Source organism: Drosophila albomicans, chromosome 2L (assembly GCF_009650485.2).
Source record: "Drosophila albomicans strain 15112-1751.03 chromosome 2L, ASM965048v2, whole genome shotgun sequence".
In the NCBI taxonomy this organism is placed as follows: Eukaryota; Metazoa; Arthropoda; class Insecta; order Diptera; family Drosophilidae; genus Drosophila; species Drosophila albomicans.
In genome coordinates, this window is record NC_047628.2 from 16275628 (window position 1) to 16289210 (window position 13583).

At 43.7% G+C, this 13583-nt stretch overlaps 9 protein-coding genes across 10 annotated transcripts in view; 5 read left to right on the top strand and 4 right to left on the bottom strand.

Moving 5' to 3' along the window:
- Positions 1-13583, top strand: part of LOC117565600 (probable multidrug resistance-associated protein lethal(2)03659) — a 145985-nt gene that overhangs the window by 114783 nt on the left and 17619 nt on the right. The gene's annotated exons all lie outside the window — the stretch shown is intronic.
- On the top strand, positions 32-2782 carry LOC117564054 (uncharacterized). The gene is made up of 3 exons (XM_034242675.2): positions 32-883; positions 1512-1756; positions 1813-2782. Exons 1-3 carry the CDS (start codon positions 197-199, stop codon positions 2648-2650), a joined length of 1770 nt encoding a protein of 589 aa, XP_034098566.1. The 5' UTR covers positions 32-196; the 3' UTR covers positions 2651-2782.
- LOC117564063 (uncharacterized) lies at positions 2818-3692 on the bottom strand. The gene is made up of 3 exons (XM_034242686.2): positions 3484-3692; positions 3289-3423; positions 2818-2999 (listed from the first exon to the last, which is right to left on the bottom strand). Exons 1-3 carry the CDS (start codon positions 3611-3613, stop codon positions 2866-2868), a joined length of 399 nt encoding a protein of 132 aa, XP_034098577.1. The 5' UTR covers positions 3614-3692; the 3' UTR covers positions 2818-2865.
- On the top strand, positions 3792-4821 carry LOC117564062 (protein cornichon homolog 4). Its single transcript, XM_034242685.2, has 4 exons — positions 3792-3969; positions 4053-4180; positions 4243-4437; positions 4699-4821. The coding sequence occupies exons 1-4, from the start codon at positions 3892-3894 to the stop codon at positions 4769-4771; spliced, it is 474 nt and encodes a 157-aa protein (XP_034098576.1). The 5' UTR covers positions 3792-3891; the 3' UTR covers positions 4772-4821.
- On the bottom strand, positions 4859-6339 carry LOC117564058 (uncharacterized). Its single transcript, XM_034242680.2, has one exon. The coding sequence runs from the start codon at positions 6079-6081 to the stop codon at positions 4987-4989; it is 1095 nt and encodes a 364-aa protein (XP_034098571.1). The 5' UTR covers positions 6082-6339; the 3' UTR covers positions 4859-4986.
- On the top strand, positions 6514-10061 carry LOC117564053 (alanine--tRNA ligase, cytoplasmic). Of its 2 annotated transcripts, none has more exons than XM_034242673.2 (3): positions 6514-6617; positions 6915-7930; positions 7991-10061. In XM_034242673.2, exons 2-3 carry the CDS (start codon positions 6936-6938, stop codon positions 9897-9899), a joined length of 2904 nt encoding a protein of 967 aa, XP_034098564.1. In that variant the 5' UTR covers positions 6514-6617; positions 6915-6935; the 3' UTR covers positions 9900-10061. The 2 variants fall into 2 exon arrangements, with proteins under 2 accessions (XP_034098564.1, XP_034098565.1); XM_034242674.2 differs by having other exon boundaries at positions 6533-6621.
- Positions 10058-11116, bottom strand: LOC117564061 (haloacid dehalogenase-like hydrolase domain-containing protein 2). Its single transcript, XM_034242684.2, has 4 exons — positions 10957-11116; positions 10604-10900; positions 10331-10550; positions 10058-10273 (listed from the first exon to the last, which is right to left on the bottom strand). The coding sequence occupies exons 1-4, from the start codon at positions 11082-11084 to the stop codon at positions 10103-10105; spliced, it is 816 nt and encodes a 271-aa protein (XP_034098575.1). The 5' UTR covers positions 11085-11116; the 3' UTR covers positions 10058-10102.
- LOC117564057 (mitochondrial ribosome-associated GTPase 2) lies at positions 11155-12454 on the top strand. Its single transcript, XM_034242678.2, has 2 exons — positions 11155-11364; positions 11431-12454. Exons 1-2 carry the CDS (start codon positions 11242-11244, stop codon positions 12439-12441), a joined length of 1134 nt encoding a protein of 377 aa, XP_034098569.1. The 5' UTR covers positions 11155-11241; the 3' UTR covers positions 12442-12454.
- LOC117564060 (WD repeat-containing protein 82) lies at positions 12434-13576 on the bottom strand. The gene has a single exon (XM_034242683.2). The coding sequence runs from the start codon at positions 13455-13457 to the stop codon at positions 12504-12506; it is 954 nt and encodes a 317-aa protein (XP_034098574.1). The 5' UTR covers positions 13458-13576; the 3' UTR covers positions 12434-12503.

The window sequence follows — 13583 nt, forward strand, 5'->3', positions numbered from 1 at the left end:
TCAAGTAGTGTTGAAAAGCGCCGATAAGATATCGTTAGCAACCATGATCTCTATGTAAGTGAGTTTGCTTGTGCAAGCGTGTGCTGGGGGAAAACCAACTTAATATTTATTTTCATCAACATAAAACGCGACATCCCCCGAAAGTGACAACACAAAGAGTGAACGTCAAGAGCAGTTGTAAATCAAGTGCGTAAAAATGAAAAAAGTTTTGTTAACGAAATCTCAGCAGATTCGTGTGAGTAACCCAGAAATCAAAATGAAACCTTTAATTGGGGTCGGAGTCACAGCAGCAACAACAACTTCTCCTCCCCCAGTTTCGGTTCCAGTGCGTGTGATGCATGTGCAAACGAATGTGATCACGAATACGTATATGCAGCGCAAATCCTTTCAGTCCATTTACGAGGATATCTTTAAATTGTTAATGCGACTGCCTGATAAAGCCCTCCAGCAACGCGTTATCGATGCTATCAACGGTCGCAGTGATAAGTCGTCGTCGTCTACTATCTCGTCTAATCAGTGTAAACAGTGCGCGGCAAAAGAAGAAAAACCCCTAAAAATGAATGCGTCAACACAAACCGAATTCCTAGAGACAAAAGAAACGAAAATCGAAAGCTCTTTTACCGAAGTTGCTATCAAATCCGATTTGCCGCTTAAGCAAGAATGTCCCACAACAAAAACAGAAACACCTACAAAAGAGGAGAGCACGGAAAGCGGAAAACCCTCAGATCCAGCTGTTAAGGTGCCCCGCAAACGAGGCAGAAAGCGCAACACATGTGTGCCACAGGTGGTCAAGCGATCGGCGGCTCAAATGGCGATGCAGGAACGCGAGAACAAGCAACTGACTCCTCTGCAGACGAACAAGAAAAAGAAATTGACAGCAGTTGTAAGTCAAATTTTATAATACGCCCTGCAATCCCTTCAAAATTACATCCTTTTCACACAATTATTGTAACATATGTTACAACATTTGTACAGGACTTCAGAAACAGCTTTCAAGGTGAAGGTATTATTAATTATTCCAATTATTCCTCAAATAGGGTAGATATATTCTTGATCTCAAGCTTTCAATTTTAAAATTTTAATTTTTACCTTTAATAATGTCCAGTGTTTAAGCTATGACTGTCACATATTGACCTACATAAAAATCATCACTATAAAAATAAAGCAACAATCACCTTAGTTTTCCATTAGTTAACATTTTCCACATGCGAGCTTTAATCATTATTTCAAGTGACTTCAAATTGGAATTTAGGGAAATCCGTATTCTAATCTAACTACAATTAAAAAAGTTTTGCTGTATCTAAACATTACCTTCGTAGCTCTTGCCATGTGAGCAGTGCATGAATAATTTCACCAGAAAGTCAGACAGTCATTCAGAACAAAGAGTTTTCCCTGTTACATATAAACCGATAGACAAAATATGCATTGTAAGCATTGCTTACCATTCTTTTGTTTTGTCACCCCTTTCCAGTCAATTCAAATATATTGCATGATCTTCTGTTTTTTCCCAGGATGCCAGCACAAGTGGCAGTTACAACACCAACGCCAACAATGTGAACGTCAACAACAGCAGCAGCTGCATACAGCGTCGAGATTCAATGTCATCCAATTTCTCGCTTAGTCTGAGTGACATCAGTTTAACGGAATGCTCGAAGCAAATCGATACATACATAGAGAATGGCGTACAAGATACAATATTGGCGACCATGTCGAAAGAGTTCCGAATATCGCACGTAATGAACGATGAGGGATTGTTGTAAGTTTTAAATTCCAACTGCTAATGTTCTTCAATTAACAAGACTCTTCTCTTAGACCTATACACGATGCCATCTTAGAGAATAATATTTATGGAGTGCAGCGTCAGGTTTTCGTTTGGTCAAAGATGAAGCAAAATGTTGCGCTTAATGAGTTGCTTAGCCAAGCTGGCGAGGATTGCCTCCAGCTGGCCATAACCAACGATTCGGATCCAGAAATTGTAAAAATTATAATCAATGCCGGCGTTCTTCCCATGTACATCTACGAGGATTCGAATACAGCCCTTCACTTAGCCATTATCAACAACATTCAGCTGGAGTCATTGCAACAGTTGATGCTGCACATCGATCTCAATCTGTTGCTGCTAACCAACGATGATGGCTACACAGCTTTACACATTGCCATACGGCATAATCGCTATAAAATGGCTGAGGTCATCTGTGACACCATCGATCAGCGGCAATTGGGTGCTTCAGTCTATCGACGGCCCATTGAGGGGACGATAGACGAAGCAAAGGCCGAAGGCAGCAGCAACAGCAGCAATAAAAGTCTCGAGGTCAAGGATGAGCAGCGTTTTGCCAAATTCTATGAACGTGCTTGCGACAAACTCGAACACAATAAGGACAAACTCTTGGGGCGACGTCTAAAGAATGAGATCCTGAATGCGAGTGAAACCCGTGCTGGGAACGCTTGTCTCTTTTATGCTGTAGAAGGTGAACTTGAGCATCTGTGCTACTTTCTGTTGGCGCATCTCAGCGATCCCGACGAGGAGAACCTCAGTGGGCATAGCCCCAAATCATTTCATTATGAATTTGCTCGTGTTTTGCGTATAAGTCTCAAGATCGCTCGCATCATGGACAAAGTGATTGGCATTTTAAATGGCAAATCTAGTTGAGAACAAATCGTAAAATTATTTATTTAGATTTATTCATCTTATAATTATATAATTTATTATTATTATTTACTTTACATCTTTAACATTAAGCGTTAACCATAAAAAATGTATACCGTTATACCGTTTCTTGGATATGCACTTGAATATGAATTTCAATTTATTTTTATTGTAAGGGTGTCGGGTATATTACAGTCGATCTGCTTAGTTGTAGCCATCTAACCCCAGCTTGACTCCAGATTGCTTTGCTTCAGCTTGGTTAAATTTATTGATTGAAGTGACGGCGGCAAATTTTGTTTGAGTTGTGGCATTTTTTTCCTTTTGGAACTTTGTTTTTTCTTTAGTTTACTCACTGTAAAATTATATTAGGCAATTGAATTTTCATTATAAAACTTTCTTTAATTTAAAAGCTTGGACTAGTGTTTTAAACAAAATTTATAATTAATTTATTTACTATTTACTAGAAATAAAAATATAAGAATTACCATTCAATTAAAAAAAAAAAAAAAAATTGTTCCTAATAAACGTTTCTGTGTTTACATTTTTTGTTAGTGTCTCCACTTATTATTTTTAAATTAAAAATAAACAAAAATTAAAATAAAAAAAAAAAATCTGCAATTTAATTGACATCAAAATCTTACCAATTTTCTGTAGTTGTTGCATCTGTTTTGGATTGAAATGGCCGAATTTGCAGAGAGCCTGAAACTTGCAGTATCCGGCAAAAAAACGTTTGCAGGGTATTTTCATGCGCTCCTCCTCTAATATTTTGCGTGGATCTAAACATTTTTAAAATATTTTATTATTTATTTCATTTATAATCGTCAAGTTTGTCTTACGCTCGAAGCGGCGCATATAAGTTGCCTTTGCAGTGCAGTGTGCGATGCCAGCATTATGTGATTTGCGCACATTGAGATCATTCTTCATAAAACAACAACAATAATCACAATAATAACTTTTGCCTCCCATATTATTAATTAAAAATCACTTAGAATACGAACGCTCGTTTGTTTACATTTTCTTAGCAACACAGTATAGGGTGTTTTGGGTAAAATATCCTTCACCATCAACTAGGGTTGGCAAAACACATCAGCACTTGGCAACACTGCTTGCCATACCCGGCGCTCATTGCACAGCACTGCCGCTGAGAGCTAATTAAAAACAAACTGTGAAAATGTCGCAAATTATTTATTTGAATTAGAATTTAAACGTATTTTTAAGAAAAAAGTGTAATCTCTAGTGCAATTATGTTTCTGCCCGAAACAGCTGTGTTCTGCATTACGCTGCTCGTCTATGGCGCCATTCTATTGCTATTAATTTACTATGTAAGTTGATTGCCTCTTTTTGTTTGTGTTGTGCGTGTACCGGAAAAGTGAAAATTGAATGAAAATCTTTGCGTTTCATGTAGGTGTTGACGTTGGCCGACTTGGAGTGCGACTACCTCAATGCTCAGGAATGCTGTCGTCGCTTAAACTTCTGGGTCATACCCAAATTCGGTTCTCATGCGTTGCTCTGTTTTCTGCTTTTAATTTGCGGGTAACTTTTCCACCACTTTTCCTCCATTAATAAGCATTAAGTGTGGAGCATCTCTATTGCAGTCACTGGATAATGTTCTTGCTCAATTTACCAATGGTCGTTTGGTTATTTTATGAGCTGCATCGCCAGCGTCGTGACAGTCTTGGCGTCTATGATCCTGTTGATATTCACAGTCGAGGACTCTTGAAGGTTCATTTGAGGAACTGCATGATCTATCTGGGATATTACTTTGTAATGTTCTTCGTGGGATTGTATTGGTGAGTGACATAAATACACTATATACATTTATAACAGGGACCGTTATCATTATTTCATTTATAAATATTACATAGTAATATTTGTATTTTTATGTTATTTGTTTTCCTTTTACGATAATTGTATTTAAAATAATTTAATATATTTCTAATCATAATTATTTTTGGCTTTGTATAAAAATAATAATAAATCATTATTTTCGCTCCTTGATTTTCACTCCTCATGAGTGTCATTAATTTGCATTAACTTATGGTTATTTTCAGTCTCATTTCATCGCTGATTAAAGGTGATCCCATCAAGCGGCACGAAGCGGATGAGATTGTCACCGCTTTTTAACCAACTAAGGAGCGCTCCCACAGCAACTAGACGCACAACGTATTGACTACATTGACATCAACGACATCCACAATTGACCAATACTCATTATTTAATTTCTCTATTTATTTTCGTATCTCTTAGCATCTGCAGCCCATTTTAAAGCGTATTCGATCACAAAATTTAAATATACTTATACTCTTATATACAAAACGAAGTCTTCTTTCGCTTGCGACTTACTGTAAAAAATCCACCACTTCCTCGAGCTCGCGTTGTCGCGCCTGCTTTTGTGCCCACCGTGCCTCGGCTGTCTTTACACTGACAACCCAACGATCGTGGGCCAATTTGATGCCACATCGATTATCGCTATTATCCAGTTTAATCCCAGAGGATGTACCAGCTGTAATCGCTCCTTTGCCCATGTAGCTATGTGCATCGGAGCGAGGATGACGTCGCTTGGCTGGACACAGTTTGCCCGACTTGGGAAACGGAGGTTCTGATAGATAAAGCTTGAGGCAGCCCTGATGGAAGAGATGCCCACAATAGACTCGTTCCACAAACGCATCGTCACGATCATCAAGCACCACATTCTCTGGCTGCTGTGGCAGCACAGTATTATCACAAATGGGACACAACTCCAAGTGAAAGTCCCGTGTGGCCTCCAAGCAAAACTTCAACGTGCGATACAAACTTCGAGATGGTCGGAAATTGGCCAATTCATCTTTGCTGAGACGTAATGGTGGCTCAACACATTGCCGGGCAATCTCACGCGATTGTCCGTTGAGATATCGTAGCAGGACATTGGGTAGATTTGACTCCTGGCCGCGCAAATCGACCGCTTGTTGCGGATAATCGTCGGGCACAGCGGCTGTCAAGCGATAGTAGTATTGACCACCACGTGCAGTTATCTCGACGCAGCTGTTGCGTTGTCGCAGCTTCAGCTGACTTACGTTATCCGACTTGAGATCCTGACGCAGTTGCTTGATCTCGTCCAGGCAAATGCAGAGTGGATTATCCGACAGATATTGCAGGGCAAAGCGAAGTACAAGTAGCGCTTGTGGTTTGCCCAAATGCTGTTTGGCATGTTCGTCCAACAGTCGGGTGAGCTCCGCCAGCAACTTATCCGAGTAGACGCGACTTTTCAGCTCCACAAGAATCGAGCAACGTTGCGGATAATCCTCCGGAAAACGTAAACAAACTGTCATGCTGCGATTTGGCCGTTGCGGCAGCAGATCTATGCGCACTAATGTTGCATTACAGGTGATTAATTTAATGGTTTGCTCTTCACAATTAGCGCGTATATCTGATAATTCTCGCTCAATGAAATCCATGGCGGAATCTGCTTCAAGTTTATCCAATTGGATTTGTTTTTCGCACGATAATACCAGAGCAACAGCTAAGCTATCGATAACTGGGCCACCGATAATTTGCTACTTGCTTCGAAGTGGTATATTCTGTATATTTTAAACTGCAGCCTGCAGGTTGCACTTACGATGCCGGCTGACGCAATTGTTTGTATTCTGCATGTAATTCGTGAGTACTTACTAATAGATAAAAAAAAAATACAACTCAATTTCTCCTACTTGCCAATACAAAAATAAATCTGTTTTTGAGATGAAGTGTCCGTAGTCTCTAATAGGTGTCAAGATTCCCAATTGGATTTACGAACGCCATCGATAATACCACTCAAATAAAGCTATCGCACCTGTTCAAAAACTAGCGCCAAAACCAAAGGTATATTTCGGTATTTCAGCAACATGAAATAGCATAGTTTGCTATTCAAGCTGCGGTCACATTGCCTTACACGTTGCTGCAGTCGTCCCGGTTGACGAAATTGTTTTGTATTTGCATTTAATTCTTGAAAAACGTGAGTGAGTAATACATAACAAATGTAACTTCAGTACAATTGCTTGCCAATAGATAAACAATTTTGTGAAAGTGTTTACAAACAATTCAAACTTAAGCAACTAAATCACGTCTCACTCAATTGAGTGATTTTTTTGTGGACTTTCACAAAAAAGAGCTTAACCCGAAAACTGGCTGGCAATTGCATTGATTTATATGTAGAGTATCTAATACACACACACCTGTCTATTTACATTGTGTGGGGAGTTTGTCGCGTGGCAACACTGGTAACAGAAAAACTAACCTGTACATTTTGCAGTTCAAGTAAATTACCAACAAGATGAAGTTCCTCACCGCAAAGGAAGTACGCGATGCGTATCTGAACTTCTTCAAGGAGCAACAGCACATCTATGTGCACTCCTCCAGCACAATTCCACTCGATGATCCCACACTGCTCTTCGCCAATGCCGGCATGAATCAATTCAAACCCATTTTCCTGGGAATCGCAGATCCTAACAGCGAAATGTCCAAATGGGTTCGTGTGGCCAACACACAAAAGTGCATTCGTGCTGGCGGCAAGCACAATGATCTGGACGATGTGGGCAAGGATGTGTACCATCATACATTCTTTGAAATGTTGGGAAATTGGTCGTTTGGCGATTACTTCAAGAAGGAAATTTGCTCGTGGGCTTGGGAATTCCTCACTGAACGTTTAAAGCTGCCAAAGGATCGTCTGTACGTCACATATTTTGGCGGCGATGCTGCCAGCGGTCTGGAACCCGATCTTGAATGCAAGCAATTGTGGCTGGACTTGGGCTTGAAGCCCGAGCACATTTTGCCTGGCAGCATGAAGGATAATTTCTGGGAAATGGGTGAAACGGGTCCATGTGGCCCCTGTTCTGAGCTGCATTTCGATCGCATTGGTGGACGTAGTGTCCCAGAGTTGGTCAACATGGATGATCCTGATGTGTTGGAGATCTGGAATCTTGTGTTCATTCAATACAATCGTGAATCCGATGGCAGCCTGAAGCCGTTGCCCAAGAAGCACATTGATTGCGGCATGGGATTCGAACGTCTCGTTTCGGTCATACAAAACAAACGCTCCAACTACGATACTGATCTGTTTGTACCTCTGTTTGAGGCCATTCAGGCAGGCACTGGTGCTCCAGCGTATCAGGGACGCGTGGGTGCCGACGATGTCGATGGCATCGATATGGCGTATCGTGTGCTCGCCGATCATGCGCGCACCATCACCATTGCCTTGGCCGACGGCGGCAATCCCGACAACACTGGACGTGGCTACGTGTTGCGTCGCATTCTTCGTCGCGCTGTGCGGTAAATTAAACAAAAGTTTTCATTTATATCACAATAATTTTACACATTAATCTTCTACAGCTACGCAACGGAGAAACTGAATGCTAAGCCAGGTTTCTTTGCCAGCTTAGTGAACACTGTGGTTGAGCTGTTGGGCGACGCTTTCCCAGAGGTTAAGAAGGATCCACAGCACATCATCGACATCATCAACGAGGAGGAACTGCAGTTCCTCAAGACGCTTTCACGCGGCCGCAATTTACTTAATCGCACTATCGAGAAACTAGGCGCAGATCAAACCACCATTCCTGGCGATGTCGCCTGGCGTCTGTATGACACCTATGGATTCCCCGTGGATCTCACACAGCTGATGGCAGAGGAGAAATCGCTTAAGATCGATATGGAGGGCTACGATGCAGCCAAGCAGAATTCGTACATTCTGTCGCAGGGCAAAGGCGCCAGCAAGATCGAGGAGATTAATCTGGATGTGCATGCCATATCGCAGCTGCAGGATCAGGGTGTGCCATTAACAAACGATTCCTTCAAATACAAATACGAAGCTGTGTCCGATGAACGCGATTCCGCATACAACTACAGTGATTGCAGCAGCAAAATTGTTGCTTTGCGGTACGAGAATCAATTCGTGCAGCAGATTACCAGTGGCCAGAAGGCAGGCATTGTGTTGGATAAGACAAACTTTTACGCCGAAAGCGGAGGCCAGATCTACGACCAAGGCGCACTCGTCAAGCTGAACGATGAGGCCAACGAATTTCTGGTGGATCGTGTTTACAATCGTGGCGGTTACATTCTGCACATTGGCATTGTCGAGGGAACTTTATCCGTCGGCGATGAGGTGCAGCTGCATATCGATGCTGAGCGTCGTTGGCTCACCATGAAGAATCATTCGGCAACACATGCGCTCAATCATTGTCTGCTGCAGGTGCTGGGCAAGGACACTGAGCAAAAGGGTTCGTTGGTGGTGCCCGAAAAGTTGCGTTTCGATTTCAATAGTAAGGCTGCGATGACCATTGAACAAGTGGCCAAAACGGAGCAGTTAACACGCGACATGGTCTACAAGAATGTGCCCATCTATGCCAAGGAGTCGAAACTGGCACTGGCTAAACGTATTCGCGGTTTGCGCTCAGTCTTCGATGAGGTCTATCCTGATCCGGTGCGTGTCATTTCCTTCGGTGTGCCCGTCGATCAGCTCGAGACTGAGCCGGAAGCAGAGGCAGGTGAGCAGACGTCTGTGGAGTTTTGTGGAGGTACGCATCTGCGTCGCTCGGGTCACATTATGGACTTTGTGATTAGCAGCGAGGAGGCCATTGCCAAGGGCATAAGACGCATTGTTGCCTTGACGGGACCGGAGGCATTGAAAGCCATCAAGAAATCGGAAGCATTCGAGCAGGAAATTGGCAAACTCAAGGCCACCATCGAAGCGGACAAGACGGGCCAGGATTCCAAACTGTATGTGAAGCAGATTGTTGAGTTGACTGAACAAATCTCGCATGCTACGATTCCCTACGTGAAGAAGGATGAGATGCGCAACTTGCTGAAGGGACTGAAAAAAACCCTCGACGATAAGGAGCGTGCACTGCGTGCTGCGGTCTCTGTAACGGTTGTGGAGCGTGCCAAGGCTTTGTGCGAGGAGAATCCCAAGGCTTTGGTGTTGGTCCAACAGCTTGAGGCGTATAACAACACTAAGGCGTTGGATGCTGCCTTGAAACAAGTGCGCGGACAACTGCCTGATGCTGCTGCCATGTTTGTGTCTGTGGATGCCGACTCCAAGAAGATCTTTTGCTTGTGTTCAGTGCCCAAGAGCGCTGTGGAGAAGGGTTTGAAGGCCAACGAATGGGTGCAGCACATTTCTCCAGTGCTGGGCGGCAAAGGTGGCGGTAAACCGGAATCTGCTCAGGCCTCTGGCAGCAATTTTGAGCGTGTCGATGAAATCGTCGAGTTGGCCAACAAATTCGCCCAAACAAAACTCAACTAAATTGGCTATTGGAAACATACTCAGCAAGGAATTAATAACCGCATTAAATACATACTATATATTGTGGACTGTTCCAAACGGTCCTCAAGCTATGCTGCATTTTCAAAAAGAATTTCTGCTTATTTATAAAATACATTAAACACATTTGTAAACATTTTCAAATCGTCAGCTGTACTTTATTTCAGAAAGTAGAAGGCATTCCTTTAGGAATTTATCTTGCACAGCAGCCAGTCGACAGCCTCGGCAAAGTTTTCTACCACCGCTGTGGGAGGCGTTGACAACGCTGCCAAGGCATCGGGCAAGAATTTGCCGGTCTTCACGAGAATGCCCTGGAGACCCACAGCCATAGCGCCAGCCACGTCATCATTGGCATCCTGCAAAAGAAATCAACTTCTTGGGCTCTTCAATGTGATTAAAAACACAAAGCTTACATCACCAATCATCACACATTGCTTGGCAGTCAAACCTTCGGGAAGAGCGCTCTTAAAGAAATATGGATTGGGTTTGCCGATAACTGTTGCTGTCGAGCCAGTGGCATACTCCAAACCCTTGACAAAGCAACCAGGTCCCAGAGCCAGCCCATCAGAACGTTTGTAGTATTTACCCTGATGCACTGCGACCAATTTGTGTGACTTTTGCTGCAACAAGATGCTGCAAAGCAAAGCATTTAATGATGTGCATATGAAATGTGTTAAGCAACTCACCTGAATGCTTTATTCATGTGTTCATAGTTGAATGCGTTGGGTGCCAGGCCCACAACCACGGAGTCCAACTGACGACTCTTGTCTTCGGTTGGAAAATCTTGGCGAGCATCATCCGACAGCAGATAGAAAGGATTTAGCTGTTCCTTCGACACAAATGCTGCTGCTGCACTCAGTGAACTGTAGATTTCATTGACATCCAATTGGAAGCCTATTTTCGTTAGCCTCTCGTGCAGTGATTTCTTTGAATCCTTTGTAGTGTTGGTGACAAATTTAACGGAGATGCCGCTTTCTCGCAGTCTGCCCCGATTAAATAGATATACTTATATATTGTCGTATTTACAGCAAGTACAAACCTTTGCAATGCAGCCACAGCATTTGGTGTAGGGTCATCCTCCACATGCAGCGTTCCGCTGAGATCGATGAGCGCTGCTTTTATGGACATCTTTCTGAATTGCGTGCAAATTCCTCTATGGCACAACATAGCGACCGATAATCAAAACAAACGCTAACAGCTTTTATCGATAAAAAATGACTGTAATCAACAGCAACAGCTGAGCTAAAATCGATCAATTTGCCGGTGCGTGCTTATTGCTCTCAACGATATATAAACAAAACGCCGCTGTTGCACATGGACTACGATGTCGTTGTTTTCTCTTTCAAGCCGGTTGCCTATAGCCAAGTCGTTAATTAAAAACCGTCTAAACTACTGTCAAATTGCAAATGCACTACGTCCCAAAAAAGCAAAGTCGACACGCAAAGAGGTAAGCATCGAAGCGTGAATGTGAATGTGTTTACATAACAAAACATGTTGCTCATTTCAATTGCAGGCACAATACTTCTCCGATGCCAAGAAGGTGCGCGCTGTGGGCGGCAAAGGTGGCGACGGTTGCGTCTCGTTCTTGCAGCTATGGTGCAACGAACGGGCTGGACCCGATGGCGGAGACGGCGGTAATGGCGCTCACATCATTTTCCAGGCGTCGAACGACGTGCGTAACTTCAATCATGTAGGCAGCGTTCTGCGTGCCCCCGAAGGCGGCATTGGTAGCGCCAAGGACTGTCATGGCAAGAATGCCAAACATATGGTGATCAAAGTGCCTATAGGCACCATAGTGCGCAATACAAAAGGTTTGATTGTGGCCGATTTGGGGCAAGCGGACTTGATGTTTGTGGCCGCACGTGGCGGCGCCGGCGGTAAGGGGAATCGCTTCTTCACAACCGACAAAGAGACAAGTCCCAAGGTCTGCGAGTATGGGCCTCCTGGCGAGGATTGCAGCTACACGCTGGAGTTGCGCAGCATGGCCGAAGTCGGATTGATTGGCTTCCCCAATGCGGGCAAGAGCACGCTGCTCAATGCGCTAACACGTGCCAAGCCCAAGGTGGCACCTTATGCTTTCACCACACTGCGTCCACATCTTGGCACTGTACAGTACGATGACCATGTGCAGCTCACAATTGCCGATCTCCCCGGATTAATACCTGAAGCACATCGCAATAAAGGACTTGGTATACAATTTCTCAAGCACGCAGAGCGTTGCACGCTGCTGCTGTTTGTGCTGGACGCAAGTGCGCCCGAGCCGTGGCAACAATATGAGCAGCTTATGCACGAGCTGGAACAGTTTGGAGGCAGTCTAGCAAGTCGCCCACAGCTGGTGGTGGCCAATAAAATGGATATGCCCGAGAGTGCAGCCAACTACGAGCAGCTGAAGCGGGAACTAAGTCAAGCCAACATCTTGGGCATCAGTGCCAAGATGGGACAGAATCTGGCGCATCTCTTAAGTACAATAAGAACAGTTTATGATCGTCACAAGGCTAAGGAGCAACAACAGTATAGTAGTTGAATATTAAATGTTACTTTAGTTGTAATCAATTGACTTAAATATACAAAGAACATAAGCTTAATCTAAAGACCCTCCTCGGATGTGGGCAGCCAGAAGGCCATGTTAGTGCAGGCGGACGCAAGCATCATGTACTTGGGATTGAACTGCACGCACTGCACCGGTCCAGGATGATCGCCGTTCAGCACCGAGACCTTGTTGCCCGTGTCCGCATTCCAGATATGCACCCGACCATCAGTGCTGCCCGAGAAGATGAATTGCGAGTCCGGACTGAAGCTGGCTTCGATGGCAATGCCCTTGTTATTCGGATAGCCGGTGAATGTTTGTAAAGGTGTGCCGTGGAAGGCATCCACCAGTCGTATGACGGAACCATTTGTACTTATCAATATCGTTTTGCCGTCACGCGAGAACTTTAGGCCTGTCCAATCGCATTCTTTTTCTTGATTCAGCTTGAATGTGACAAATGGTCCCTTGTCGAAAGAACGCAAATCATACAATTTGATGCTCTCTGAATTGACGCCAGCTGCAAAGATCAAACCCTCAGGATCATAGGCGGCAATGGGTCGCCCAGAGAGATGCATTAATCCCTGGCAATTGGGAGAACGCAAGTCCCACAGTCGCAACGTCTTATCCAGCGAACCCGATAGAAACGTGTCCTCCACTGGTGAAATACACAACGAGATTACCTTTTTCGTGTGGCCGGGAAAATAGCGCAAATATTTGTTGTCATGCAAACTCAAATATCTGATGGTGTCATCCACTTTTGTCGAGCTGTGTATTGCCGTGTTGTTCGCGTGTGTAAAGTGTATCAGATCAACGCCATATTTCTTTGAATTCACCGTTCGCGACTGCGTTCCCTTCTCGCAATCGTAAATAACAATTTGATCGTCTTCACTGCAGGATATCAAATGCTCGCCGTTTGGTGCAAAGTCGATGGCGTTGATTTTGTCGGTGTTTTCACGAAAAATTTTCGCTACTTTGAAACTGCGCACAACTGAATCTATTAGTTTTATCTTCATTTTGGCGTTCGTTCTCTATTTAGCCACGCAATAATAATTAATGTTTGTTGTGTTCGGAATTGTGCTCAATTTTTGATGCTTTGCGGAACCAGGGATGCACAGAATTTCTGGAATACTATTGTTGCT

Coding starts and splice junctions, on each gene's coding strand:
- LOC117564061 (XM_034242684.2), bottom strand. CDS start 11,084: ATGTTGTGCCATAGAGGAATTTGCACGCAATTCAGAAAGATGTCCATA. Junction 10,551..10,603: donor CACATGAATAAAGCATTCAG/GTGAGTTGCTTA, acceptor TTTGCTTTGCAG/CATCTTGTTGCAGCAAAAGT. Junction 10,274..10,330: donor AATGTGTGATGATTGGTGAT/GTAAGCTTTGTG, acceptor TTTCTTTTGCAG/GATGCCAATGATGACGTGGC.
- LOC117564063 (XM_034242686.2), bottom strand. CDS start 3,613: ATGGGAGGCAAAAGTTATTATTGTGATTATTGTTGTTGTTTTATGAAG. Junction 3,424..3,483: donor TTATATGCGCCGCTTCGAGC/GTAAGACAAACT, acceptor AAAAATGTTTAG/ATCCACGCAAAATATTAGAG. Junction 3,000..3,288: donor GCAACAACTACAGAAAATTG/GTAAGATTTTGA, acceptor ATAATTTTACAG/TGAGTAAACTAAAGAAAAAA.
- LOC117564060 (XM_034242683.2), bottom strand. CDS start 13,457: ATGAAGATAAAACTAATAGATTCAGTTGTGCGCAGTTTCAAAGTAGCG.
- LOC117564058 (XM_034242680.2), bottom strand. CDS start 6,081: ATGGATTTCATTGAGCGAGAATTATCAGATATACGCGCTAATTGTGAA.
- LOC117564054 (XM_034242675.2), top strand. CDS start 197: ATGAAAAAAGTTTTGTTAACGAAATCTCAGCAGATTCGTGTGAGTAAC. Junction 884..1,511: donor AAAAGAAATTGACAGCAGTT/GTAAGTCAAATT, acceptor GTTTTTTCCCAG/GATGCCAGCACAAGTGGCAG. Junction 1,757..1,812: donor ATGAACGATGAGGGATTGTT/GTAAGTTTTAAA, acceptor CTCTTCTCTTAG/ACCTATACACGATGCCATCT.
- LOC117564057 (XM_034242678.2), top strand. CDS start 11,242: ATGTCGTTGTTTTCTCTTTCAAGCCGGTTGCCTATAGCCAAGTCGTTA. Junction 11,365..11,430: donor CAAAGTCGACACGCAAAGAG/GTAAGCATCGAA, acceptor TTTCAATTGCAG/GCACAATACTTCTCCGATGC.
- LOC117564062 (XM_034242685.2), top strand. CDS start 3,892: ATGTTTCTGCCCGAAACAGCTGTGTTCTGCATTACGCTGCTCGTCTAT. Junction 3,970..4,052: donor TATTGCTATTAATTTACTAT/GTAAGTTGATTG, acceptor CGTTTCATGTAG/GTGTTGACGTTGGCCGACTT. Junction 4,181..4,242: donor TTTCTGCTTTTAATTTGCGG/GTAACTTTTCCA, acceptor TCTCTATTGCAG/TCACTGGATAATGTTCTTGC.
- LOC117564053 (XM_034242673.2), top strand. CDS start 6,936: ATGAAGTTCCTCACCGCAAAGGAAGTACGCGATGCGTATCTGAACTTC. Junction 7,931..7,990: donor ATTCTTCGTCGCGCTGTGCG/GTAAATTAAACA, acceptor AATCTTCTACAG/CTACGCAACGGAGAAACTGA.